This window comes from Canis lupus, chromosome 4 (genome assembly GCF_048164855.1).
Source record: "Canis lupus baileyi chromosome 4, mCanLup2.hap1, whole genome shotgun sequence".
Classification (NCBI taxonomy): Eukaryota; Metazoa; Chordata; class Mammalia; order Carnivora; family Canidae; genus Canis; species Canis lupus.
Window position 1 is genome coordinate 44,526,364 of NC_132841.1, and position 13,883 is coordinate 44,540,246.

The window sequence follows — 13,883 nt, forward strand, 5'->3', positions numbered from 1 at the left end:
TTCAAGCAAAGGGATGCAAAATCTCCCTTTGGAGTGAAGATAGAGCATGTGCGGGGTGGCGGGGGGTGGTGGGGGGAGAAGGGAAAGATTGATCACTTCCTTTATTGTTAGCTTCCCATAGTTGAGTGTTCACTGATAGAATTGGTTCAGCTCCAAGATGCTGTCTTAGAAACAATTATTGTTTTCCACTAAAATACAACTCTAGCAGAAAACATTAATTTAAGTGGCAACTGCCTAAATGCTTCGATATCAAAAATGCGTGCATCCTCTCATCTTTGGATTTACAAGCCAAGAAATAAGGACAATGAGCAACAGAAATCATAAAACAAAAGATTTGATAAAAAATAACAAAAGAGAGGGCCACGTCGGCCTGAGGGGAATCCAGGAAAGGCTAGTGCTGGCATTCTGAGGTGCCATACAACATAGTTTTCCCATGCCTCACTAGATCATTCTGATTTCAGAATTCAGAGGTTAACCATTTTTGTCTTCTTTACTGGCTTTTGGCCTTCTTTGCCAACCATGTTGCACTATGCCATCTGCCAGAATGCCTTCTTCATTCTTTACCTCTTCTACTCTGGAATGAGGCAAATGGCTTGGGAGCCAGGGTCTGCCCCCACTACTTCTCTGGACCCTTCTTTAGAAACTGAAAATACCCTCAGCCCACCTTTCCTCCATCCTTTGACTTTATTCACTATTTGTTGTTCATTCACCTGACATTTATTGAGAATCTGCTATGTGCTAGACTCTATGCTAGCTAAACACATAGAGTAAAACAGAACACAGGGAGATTGACTCCTGTCTTCAAAGAACTCAAATCCGATGCTGAACACAGTCATATAGCACGGAAGTTCAACAACAGAGAGACATGGGAAGTGAGATTAACCCATACTCGGAAGATCAGAAAGGTCTCTTGGAGAGAAGAACACCACACACAAAGATTCTAAGGCATAGCTGTGGCATATTCAGAAACTATGAATGGAGTGGGATGAATGGTGAGAGATTGGGGGTGGGGAGGGGCACAGGAGCCTTTTACGATAGGCTGAGAGGTATAGACTATATCCAGGGAGCAAAAGGGTCCCACCGAAGAGTTTTTAAGCAGCAGAGAGACTTTTTCAGACATGTATTTTATGGAGACTCTGCAGATTGGCTTGTGAATAGCTTAGCAGACAGACAGACTAAAAGAAAGATGAAGAAACTAGGACCACTTAGATCTCCAGGCTGAAGATAATACTAATTTGAGCTAGGGTAGTAGTAGCAGGGATAGAAAATTATCTGAGTCAAAATTGATAGGGTTTGGCAATTAATTCTAGGTAGAATTGAGGTGGAGCAAAGGAGATCCCTTCCACGTTCCTGACTTGAGCACATGACTGGATGATGGGCCATGTATTGAGATAGAGGAGACCAAAGAAGAACCAAATGGAGGGACATGTTTGGGTTTAAATCTGTTAAGTGTCACTTCAAAACTGTTGCATTTGAGCTGTCTATTGGACATCTTAGTGGAAATATTCAAGGGCCTTTAGACTTATTAGGTAAAAGATTTGACCTGGAGAAATGGATAGCAGGGCCATAAAGTCAAAAATAGTAGTTTTAGTTTTGAGTATGAGCAAATAGGAAGCTATAGGGAATGTAGTAGATGTAGTTAACAACTAAGTAAAAATAATAGGTTGCAGAGCATGTGGGAAGTGAGACAGAGTGAGAGAGGATAGAAAATACTTCTGGAAATTTTTCAAAGAGAGGAATAATTCTTTCTTTCTTTCTTTCTTTCTTTCTTTCTTTCTTTCTTTCTTTCTTTCTTTCTTCTTGATTTTATTTATGTATTCATGAGAGAGAGAGAGAGAGAGGCTGTGACAAGGCAGAGGGAGAAGCAGGCTCCATGCAGGGAGCCTGACATGGGACTCGATCCCGAGTCTCCAGGATCATACCTTGGGTTGAAGGTAGCACTAAACTGCTGAGCCACTGGAGCTGCCCAAGGAATAATATTTAAGTCCTGTTGGCAAAGATTCTCCCTCGAGGGGATACTTAATACAGGAAGAAGGTGAGACCAGATGAGATCTAGAATGCAAGTGGAGGGAAAGAGGACGGATGATGTTTTTCCCATTGTGGCAGAAAGAAGATAGGAGGCTTTGAGCTCTATTCCCACATAGAACGTCCAGTAGATTTGTCCTGCTTCCTACTCAAGTGGATGCTGCTGTGAGTTGAATCCTGTCTCTGAAAAGATTGGTTGAAGTTCTAAGCCATGGTATCAGTGAATGTGATCTTATTTGGAAATAGGTTCTTGGCAGATGTAATTAAGACGAGGTTATACTGGATTAGAGAGAGCCCTAAATCCAATCACTAATATCCTTACAAGAAGAAGAGAGATTTGGAGATTTGGAGACCCAGAGACACACACAGGGAGAAGATGACCATGAAAAGGTGGAGGCAGAGATAAGAGTTACACTGCTGCAACCAAGGAAGGCCAAGGATTGCTGAGAACCATCAGTAGCCAAGAGAGGGAAGGAAGGATTTTCCCTGAGAGCCTTGGAGGGAGCATGGATCATAATTTGGAGCAACACCATGATTTTGGACTTCTAGCCTCTAGAACTATAAGAGAATAAATTTCTGCTGTTTATACCACCCCATTTGGGGTGACTTGTAATGGTAGCCATGAGAAATTAACACAGATTGCTAAAGCCATGCATTCTCTAGGGCAGTACCTAGAGATTATGGCTGTACTACCAAAAACTTAACATAAGAGGCAACTAACTCAAAGGCAACATTGACTCAGGACAGGAGCTACTAAAAAGAATGAGGAAAGAAGTATTCCTAAGACCCAAGGAAGGCAATAGATTAGACAAACATACATCTTATGTCATCACACCATATGGTATCCTCTTCTAACAGTGATCAAGCTCACACACATTATCACAGATGATCTTAAGTCTAAAAACATTATAATGACCTGCTGTCAACACGCCCAAGTAGGAAGGCCCTACTGAGGATGCATCTGCCATCTTACTGCTCCTGTATACCACTGTCTTTTTAAAGCTGGATCAATAAGGATGTCTTGAGTGCATCTCAACCTGCCCCAAATGTTAAATGATACAGAGAGACCAAAGAAATGACCCTTGTCTTTAAGTGGTGACAATTTAATGTTGACATAAGTGACTTATATGCATGAAATATCAAGAGAATATTACAAATCAGGATGTAATGAGGTGCTAAATTGAATAAGGCAGACTATAAGACTGTTATGCACTTCCAACTCTGGCTCTAGCTGGGCAGCGTTGGTTGGGAAGCTTTGGGTAAAAGATGGGGCCTGTGCTGGGATGGATGCTGGGTTGGTCATGAGGAAACACCGTAGTTATGTCATCCTTTCTAGCTTGTGCCATCCTAAGCCTGGGATTTTTAGTAAGGCTAGGGGCTGGGTTAGGATAAAGGCTAAAGCCTTAACAACTCCATAGGGATCCCCAATCAACAGAAGCAGAAATAGACAAAGCTACAGATACGATGAAAATGCTCCGGTGCCTAACCATTCAACTTCACAACACCTGGTACTGTCTTAAACACATAGCCCCTAATTGATACATATTTGTTAAATGACAACATGTCTGAAAATATTAAACGTCTACCATTTGGAGTTTCTGACACTGTATTAAGGGTTCTGCATTGTATTTTCTTTTGAATTTTTAAATTTTCATCAAAATTTTTAAATGAACTTAAATAATCAAGTAGTTATACAAAGTTTGGTTCAAAAGTAGCAATCATTTTCCATCACCACCAATTTTTTTCCTTCCCAGGGGAAACCACATTTACTTTTTTTACCTGATTATTTTGATATTTAAGTCTATAAATACCATGTATTGTTGTTATTTGTTGCATTTTCAATTGTAGGCATTCTCTAGTAACTTCTTACTCCAGAAGATGCCGATCTAGGCTTTTTGCTCTACCTGCCTGGTCCACATATGTACCTTTTCCATATCCCCATCTTTCTTAGATAATGCCAAGATTGTTATTCAATATTAACATTATTGCCCGTGTAAATGCTACTAAGACCTGACCATGTAGTAAATGAGGAATGTTTTTTAATTTTATGAATATTTTTTTCTGGAGTTGTCTCTTTACAATTTACTTTCATTTCTATGCACTTATCACTGTAGAGACTAATTCCTTTGGGTCACATTCCTGTTGTAATTACTATGTATCCTTGTGCAAGTTACTTAACCTCTCTGAGCCATAGTTTTCCCTTCTGTAAAACAGGGGTAATAGTAATAAACAGTGTAATGATGGTCAATGTCCTTCAGACAAAACACTACAAAGCATACTGTGGTCAAACAAAATTGGATTTGCTAACTCGCTCCAAGGAGGATGAAGACACACAATGGTGAGCCATGGAGTGCTTTTAGTACGATGGTATTACAAAAGGCTGTTGTTAGGTGATTTTAGAGAAGGCTCAGGGAAACAGGTTCACTCTGCATTTGGTGCTGACAGAGGAAGGGGATGATTCTGTGATCGGACTTCTCAATGTATCGTATCTATAGGAAAGGCTGACAAGAAGAGGCTAATGCTGCAATTGGTAAAGAAAGAATAATCATTCATTTTTGCCTGGAGAGGGGAATGTTTTGAATTTTTGTGTTTGGGACAGTAACTTTGTTTCCGTCTATGTTAAGGCAATATTATAAAGTGGTATTATTTTCATTTCATCCTAGTCACAGAGTGGCCTTGTTGAGTGTTTATATTCTCCAAGATTGTTTTTGTTCAAAGAGAGAACACCACCAGCCAGCCAGGATGCCAGACTAGCTCCTAACAACACCTCTGCCTACATATTAACGTCAGGCTGGTTCCCAGCAACAAAGGCTATTTTTCTTTTTCTCAGTGGTGAAGATTAAATGAGCTATCATTTATATAAAAAAAATTAGCAGAATAGTTGCCTTAAAATATTTGTTATAAGACACTAAAAGCACAGGCAACAAAAGAAAAAATAGGGAAAGTGGACCTCAAAATTAAAAATCTTTGAATATTAAGAGACTCAGAAGAGTGAAAAGACAACCTGCAGAATGGGAGAAAATATTTGCAAGTCGTATTTCTAATAAGTGACTGATATCCAGAGTGCATAACAAACTCCAGTTCAACAACAACAAAGAACAAACCACTTTACTAAAAAGTAGTCAGAGGATTGGAGTAGATATTTCTCCAAAGATAACACACAAATGGCCAATAAGTATATGAAAAGATGCTCGAGATCACTAATTGTTAGAAAAATGCAATCAATGATATATCACCCCATGCTCATTAGAATGGCTATTATAATAAAAAAAGAAAATAGAAAATAAGCATTAGTAAGGATGTAGAGAAATTGGAACCCATGTGCATTGCTGGAGAAAATGTAACAGGTACAGTCACCATGGAAAACAGTATGGTAAGTCCTCAAAAAATTAAACATGGAATTATTGTATGATTCAGTGGTTCTACTTCTGGGTATATATCCAAAAGAAATCAAAGCAGGTCCTGGAACAGATATCTGTATACCCATGTTCATAGCAGCATTATTCACAATAGCTAAAAGGTGGAAACAACCCAAGTGTCCTTTGACTGATGAATGAATTAACAAGATGTGGTACAGAGATACAAAAGAATATTGTTTAGCCTTAAAAAGGTAGGAAATTCTGACAAATGCTACAACATGGATGAATCTTGAAAACATTGTACTAAGTGAAATAAGTTAATCACAGGACACATATTGTATGATTGATCCATCTTCTAGGCTACCTGGAATAGTCTAATTCATCGAAACAAAATAATACTGTGGTGGCAGGGGGTGGAGTGGGGGAGCGGAGGGAGAGAGTTAGTGTTTAACGAGTACAGAGTTTCTGGGGGGAAGATTAAGATGTTTGGGGATGAATGGTGGTAATGGCTGTACAACAGTGTGAATGCACTTAAAGTCACAGAACTGTGTGCTTAAAAATGGTAAAAATGGGTAATTTCCTGTTATATATAAATCACTTACAATAAACTAACACTAAGTTAAAAAGTAAATAATATCAAACTTGACCTCTGTTCCAACTGTCTAAGTTTCCTTTCAAGATATTTAATGCAGAAGAATGTCATTTAATATTCATAACAACTTTATAAGTTTTATCACTTTTATTACTGTTTTATAGGTTAAAAAACGAAGATCTATTACGTTGTTCAAGATCATAATGTTAGAAAGTGGCTGAGGCTGAGCTATAATTTGAATCCAAGTAGGGACCTTAGAGTCTGACTCTTAAGAATATAGTTATTCTTTATTATTTGGGGGAGAGGTCAAGAGATTTACCAAGGGCTAGGGCTGTAACTCCTGTTGAAACTGCCCATTGGTAAAAGAAATCTATCTTTTCATTCAACAGAGAATTGAGAGATCTCTAATAAGGGGTTGGGGCCATATTTTAAAATGGCTTTTCAAGAGTCTGAAGGAAGCTACTTAGGATTAAATGCAGTCTTTAAGGGAATTCTGAAGAAGCTGGCGTTCTGGATAAAAATTGTAAGGGCAGGAAACTGTTAAGAGGTGGCATATAGCTCCTATTCTCTGAGCTTGCCTAGGACATCCTTTTGTATGTACTAAGGAGCAGGGACAGAGATGGAGAGGTAGAATGTACACAATGCTTATCGACCTTGGGAATTTTGTCAATAGCAAGATTATTTGCTGAAGAGGAGCAGTTCTGTGCCATATGTCACTTCTATGCTGCGCATCTCCAAAGGAATTACCTGTCCATCTCGCCTATGTGCTCATTTGCACAATGGTACAGAACAGTGGTCCCAACCCTAGCGGATGGAAATTGCTAGACCTTCAATCAAAAAATGTGTCAGTGTTGCAAGAAGGCACACATGAAAAAAAAAATAAGGTCTGATCTCTGTTTGCTAGACTCCTGATGCCAGTTACTAGTGTCAGGAGAGTCCTGAGAACCATCACTTCCCAATTCTCAGGGTGGGAAACATTGTTTCAGAGGATAGGGTGAGTTTCCAGGAGCCCATAAAGCTGGAGAATTTATGCTTTTTCCGCTTGCTGCTGGGGTTGCTTTCAACATTCCCTACAAAGTGTTACAGGGCCCCAGATCTCATTTCTCCACTTCCACAGGAAAAGTGCAAGCTTTGCATGACTGTGTAGGCCTGTTCTGTCAGTGGCCTAGAGGGTGGAGTGAAATCCACACTGTCTGGGAAGAGGGGTTGGGGGGCCTGTAGCTGGGACCACCTGGTCAAGCTGGACACAAGGAATTTACAAACAGAATGTTAGGACAAAAATGGAAGCTTAGAGACATTTTGGGCCAAAGGCCAAGCTTGAAAGATAGGAAAGCAGAAGCAAAGGATAACTGAATAACTTGCCAAAGACCAAGCTGTGAAACAGAGACAACTTTCACTTTAGAGATTCCCCATTATATTCATGCTTTCCAAACTTATCAGATCAGACGAATCACTTCAAGAATCCCTGCCATGAAATCATAGTTCTTCAGCCCCTCTGGAATTTACTGAGCCAAAGTCTAAGGGAATAGTGTGGGGCTTTGTGTGCTTTTCAAGCAGAGAAGGTGAAGAGTATTTTGTGAAGATATATGTTTTTTCAACCTTTTAAAAACCGTGACATGCCCCTTAATATGTTTTTAGTGCATTCTGTATATTTTAAGAAGCTACACAAAAATTTTAGAGGATAACATTTAACAATGGGGTACGGTAAAGTCTCTGAAATTAGGAAGATTGTATTTGAAACACAGGTCCTTCATTTCCCAGCTTTGTGATCTGGGCAAGTTACTTAACTTCTCTGTGCTACAATTATTTCATCCATAAAATGGGTACGATAGCAAGACCTTACTGCATTGGGATGTGGTGAGGAAAGATAAAAGTCAATGAAGGAAGGTATATAAAGTGCTTAGCATAACAGCTAACATGAAGGGAGGCAAAGGATCTCTGGTGGGGATCCAAACCCTGTTTGGGTATGCATTTGGGGCAAGAGCAGGTGCCGTCTCTGTGACCTCCACAGCTTTGAGACAGCATCCTGGACTTAACTTCACTGCCCAGTGGCCTGAGAACTCCTCCGGAGGAGTAGCAGCCAGGGCCAACCACTACCTGGGCACCCATGTTCAGGGAGCTCTGAACATCTGGTTGAGGGGAGAGTTTAGAACCAAGAGGCTCATGCACAGAACAAATTCAATGTGATAAAGGGAATGATGTTGGGACTTGATTTCCTGTCCCTAAAATCATGAGTTAAGAAAGAAATTTTTCCCAGATAGGCGAAGCTTCTCTGGTCAGGAGTCCCACCAGTTTCTTTGCACTGGCCTTGCCACTACTCTTCATGGTGCACCTGATGAGGCTTCTTTGAAGCCTTCTCACCTACAAACGGACACAGTATGACACAAAATATGTATATTGAATATATTTTTGTAAAATACATGTATTTCCTCATGCTGGGACATTCTGATCTGCCCGTCCTTCCTTAAATTATCCATTCCCCCCATCGTACATGATGAAAAGGAGTAAATTAATAGAATGAAGGGAGTTGCTAAAGATATTGGTTAACTAGTTTATTTAATAAATATTGAGCATCTACCATGAACGTAAGATCAGAACCGCTGCAGTGGAGGTCTCTGCAGGAGGGAGAGAAGCTGAGAGGAGAGAGCAAAACCTACAGAGAGGAGAAGCTGGTGTTTAAATGCGGTACATCAGGAGAGGTGGCACAAACATCTCACAGTGTACAATGACTTTTAAAAAATGAGTCAGTATTATCAGCACAGTACAATCATCTATGTGTATAGTGATTGCTGTGAGCTCTTCAAAAAACCCCAAACTAAGTTAAATTGCAGCAAGCATAGCTGCTTAATAAAGCAAGATAATTTATAATATACTAGAGGAAAAAAATTTCCCCAAAATATATAAGGGGAAGAATTTTCATTAACTTAAAACAATTCTGAGGACCCTCTTCTTGCTTGTCCCAAATCCAGCCCCATGGATGGTGGGCGGGCCCCAATGAGTGAGGCTGTCCTGGAAAGGTGTGCTTTAATTTTCATCAGAGAATAGAAATTCTTACATATCTATAACTGTCAAGATGAATTGGTAACCTAGAAAATCTGTTTTAGAGGGGTTTTTTTTTTGGTTTTTTGTTTTGTTTTGTTTTGTTTTTAGAGTTCTGACTATAACCTCAAAGTCAGTTAATTCCTATAAAAATTTAGTTATGAGCAATGAATATATGGTCCACTGTCAATGAGAATGCAGGATACATGGCCTCTTAGTAAAACCACGGTTTATCCATGGATTAAGTCAAATTTTATCCCTGGGCTGTGCAATGTTTGGATATTTGTACAATTGCCTTTTAACTGAAAGTGTTTTCTATGGCTTATGTGGAGGGCATTTTCAAGAAATTTTGGTAGGAAATTCTTTAGCATATGTATTATGGCATGTCACTGAGAATTCAGTTATCTGAGATGCACACATTAGCTATTTTAAAATAAGTTTCTTTCTGGCCTTCCTCAGAGGACTCATAGAATTTCCCTGAAGCAGTTGATTTATTTTTATCATGGATATTATGCATTTTATCTTATCTGTGTTTCCCTTTTTGCTTTGGTTTCTAGGAAGCTCAGAATCAAATTTTCTGTGTATCTTAAATAATGGAACAGGACTTTATATACGAGTTTATATGTATGTTTCCCACTCTGTTTATTTTTTTTCCCTTCACCCTTATTCTATCATCCATAATTATAGTTTTCCAGTTAGAGAAATTCGTTCTAAGCTGTCACACATCATGGGGGAGATGTAAGAAAAGGAATGAATGGCTGGTTGGCTGAATAAATGAATAAATCAAGGAAGATTTTGCTTTATGATGCTGAATATAAGACAATCATTAAGTTAAGTAAGCAACTGAATTCTTGGACCACTCAAGGAAACCTGAAGCTTGCTAATTCTGATGTACTATTTTTGTTTATAATTAACTAAGACATTGCTTTTTTAAAAAGGGCTCAGGGCACCTTTAATGCACTCAGTGACAAACAGAGACTCTCCAACTGGGACAGCTCCTTTGCCACACAGGGCCAACTGAGAGGGGTCCTGGCAGAGGCATCCTGATTACATTTCTCCTCTGTAGTCTGATGTTACTAATGAGAGTTCCAAACCCTTTATTTAGACTTAAAAAAAAAAAAAAACCTAAACTCAACCATTTCTGAGAGGGGAGGTGAGCCAATGTTTTTAGATTATAATGTGGCTGCACATATATTTTCTGCCTCGTGTGCTGATAGCAAACTGCAAACCCTATCCTGATTTGGAAGGCTGTCTTGTTCCTCCATCTGCAGGAGCCTCCATTATGCTGCTGCTGGGATCCAGATTTTTTTCCAGATGAGTTGTTTCATAGGATTTGAAATTATGCTTCTGTATACAAGAAACATCTCTGGAACTATCCCACCCTGGCAGAAGGTCAGAACACGGGATGAGCCACTTGCCAGAGCTCAGCTATCTGGAAGAAAATGCTTGGAGGGAAAGGAAGGCACTACCCTTCGAAGCATCTAACTAGCTGTACCTGGATAACTGCTGGATTGGCATAGATTGAAGGTTAGGGCAGTTCGGCTTCAGAGGTGCTGAGGTTTTAGTACCGTCCACTAAAGAATGCACTGCAGTCACAGAAAATACTGACAGTCAAGTCATAAAGGTGAAGTTTTGTTGTTGCCTTGAGGATGTTTTCATGTTGTCAAAACATTTTAGGTGTGTAGTTTATGTCCAAGTTGTCTCTTTAGAACATAGGCTCTTTGGGCAGGCAATGTGAGTACTGACTCTCCTTAGTGATGGGCTTCAGTAATGTCAAGTATTAACAGCAACAATAAGAGGATAGCTGCAAATAAATTTTTTACTGTCGTGTATGGGCCGAACATGCCGGAAGAGGTTTCATTTCCCCCAAAAGAGACAAAGATCAAACTACTACCAGGTCTTCAGAACACAAGGTCACTGACAAGTGACCAACTTAAAAAAATTCTGTGCAATTAACCAGCTAAACATAACACAACGAATCACATGGTCATTTTGTTTGTGCCAGGACACCTACAGAAAAACCCAGCCCCTTTCATCAAATTCAATTCAGGACACCCAGGCACGCAGCTCTATACTTTGCATCTTCTGTGTCAAACTCTATTTTCAATCCTTTATGTCAAATTTAAATTCATGGCAACTGCATTCTGATCTTGATAGAATCCCCAATTCACCCTGGACCCCAGATCCATTCCATAAGACACACATCCACACACAGATACACACACACACCCCTACCTAAGAGCACACATATTTGCACTTGATTTGTACTCACTTAGCTAAGTTAGAGTCAAGAATTTTGAATGACTGCCCGTTAGCCAGAGCTTTAACAAGTTTTCAGATAAGCACCTGCTGAAAACAAGGGTACTGCACAATTGGGTCTTCACCCCTCAGGTGAATAAATTGTATCCACACAGCTCTAGTTCGGGATGAAAATGGACCCTCAAATGTTCTGCAGTATTTCCCCCTGTTACTGAAGCTTAAATTGCTATCAATCTTAAGTGAGCTGAACAAATTGATGTGAGTGATGAAAAATAGCTAAGTTTGACTCTGAACACACAGATCTGTTGTGTCCACCAAAGTGAGGTCTCGATTAGGCAGAAAGCCAACAAAAACACCCTATCAACAACTTATAATCTGATACAATGTCAAAAAGAAAAGAAATCTCTCAGTGTTATCACTGAGAAAACATTCTGGATGGCCCTCAGATATGAACTGACCTCTCTTCTGGAAATCATCTTTGCTCGGCTATCCATATATGCATAAAAGGATATAGTTTTTAAAAGCTCATTTTCTCCCTAATAATTGTCTGTTTTTAAAAAGCTATCAGCAGGTGCACCTGATTTCAAAAGCCTCTTGTCCTTCATAATACAATATTCATCACGATTACATAGTATGAAATAAAAAGCAGCAAAACATAAGCGAGGATAGTTCAATTAAATGCAACATAATCTCTGCAGCAAAAAAAAAAAAAAAAAAAAAAAGGCTCTGTAGCTAAAATCAGGTTCCGATGAAAGAAAAAAGGGAATATATTTCCACATATTTTTAATTATATAGAATTTCCTCAAACATGATTTTTCATAATATATTCCATTAAGTTAACATCACATTTGAAGAAAGAGCATTTTCCGATTTCATTTTAAGCCTGATTTTGAGCAATTACAGTGTCATTGTTCCGCAGTAGAAAGGTTGAATTCATTTACTGTGTGGTTATGCTAGTTATGATTGATGTCTCTTCTCCAAATGATAAACCAATCACCCCAATGATGTAATGTCATTTTAAGAGTGCCATAATCACATTTCTCTCAAACTAGAAGCTCTGATGAGTTCTAATAAAGATTTATGGTAGATTAAAGGCCTTCATAATATCAACAATGGATTGCTCATTTGATGAGAGATTTGATTAGGTAATTTTTTTGAAAAAGAATACGAGTTTACTAAATATATCAGGCCTGGCTTTGAAGAAGGGCATGGGCCAACCTAAGTAGCAGTCCATCATTCCATCTTCAGAATGAATCATCTTCAATGTATTTGGGAGGTCCTCTCTAATTGTAGAGGTTGAGGCCAGTGGTGGCATATTTTCATGGGTGAAGCCAAAACACAATCTCATCAAGGTACGCTCTTGGCATGGAAAGCTCTGTATTGCCTTTGATGGGAAATGCTAATGAACACCATCAGTGGTCAATTCAGAAGATAGCTCCAAAGCCATTGGGTCAGGAGCAATTAATTTCTGCAAATGTCTGTCCTTGGCCACGGGTACTTAACCTTAGATATTTGCCCATTCCTGTGTTCATATGTTTTGTGACCATTTCACCAACAAGGCAGGTCAAAATAAGACATGATTATTGCTGAGTCTGGGACAATTTTACCTAAAATCTAGAAACTGGGAGCTGAGGCAGTAGCCACAAAATCCTCAAAGGAGTGAGAGAACCTTGCTGACCAGTCCCTTTGCTTTATGCAACCGAAAACCACAATGAGAACTAGGACTTAAGAGACACTATTTATCATGGTGCCATGTGATCAGCTTGTTAAATTCAAGTGAAGTGGCACATGCAGAGGGTTATAGGAGAGGTCACCCCCCCGAACACTTCAGACTTGGCAAGGCATTCGGTATTCATGTCAAGGGAACGCATTTTAATCACAAAATCATCTAAACAAGTAAGGAAGAAAAAGTCAGAAGCCAGCCATCAAAAAACAAGAGATCTGAAATGCACACAAATTGGGCATGTGAGGGTGTCGAGGGTCACTCGGCTATGACCAGAATTGTAGTAATACAAAATTCAATATTCCATTGTCTCTCTGCACTTCACCTTTGAGACCTGCACGCTCTCATGTGCAGCAGTGGGCAAATCCCTCCCAGTGAAGGAGGCCCAAGCCCTGTTAAGAAAAGCAAAATCTCTTCAGTTACTGTGACCTTCAATAAATGTATCCTACAACTGCAATGCCACAAAGCGACAAGCGTGTTTCACCTGATGCTCCCCACACCACGTTCTCCTCAGCCCTCGTTTTGGGGCTGTCATTTCTCCAGACTCAAGAATGCCACACAGACAACAGCACGCATTCAGACACCACAGTTTCCTTACCACTGCTGGAGGCTTGCTGGGGCCCTGAGCATGCTCTGAGCAGGTATGAATTGGGGGAGAACTCCTCATCAGGGTTGGTGTCCATGATTTGATGGGAAGTGTTGCTGTCTAGCAATGGCATCTGGCAGCTAACTGGTGGAGGATTATGGGAACTAGGCAGCTGAGCAGATGGGAGGAGGCTAGACGAGGATGTAGGTGGAATGGGACGACCTGGGAAAGAGGACAGAGGGGTCAAAGGTCAGCAATGAGTGTCATGAGAGCATCCAGAGAAAGTCACATTGAAACCAG

General features: G+C 39.8%; 1 protein-coding gene across 8 annotated transcripts in view; it reads right to left on the reverse strand.

Moving 5' to 3' along the window:
• The window catches only part of TENM2 (teneurin transmembrane protein 2), a 1,505,907-nt gene that overhangs the window by 350,522 nt on the left and 1,141,502 nt on the right, over positions 1 to 13,883 (reverse strand). For 7 of the 8 annotated variants that reach the window (XM_072824231.1, XM_072824230.1, XM_072824229.1 and 4 more), the window contains one exon: positions 13,596 to 13,805. The exons of the other annotated variant lie outside the window; for it this stretch is intronic. In XM_072824231.1, the coding sequence (XP_072680332.1) occupies positions 13,596 to 13,805 (210 nt within the window). The remainder of the gene's footprint in view (positions 1 to 13,595; positions 13,806 to 13,883) is intronic. 8 annotated transcript variants of the gene reach the window in all.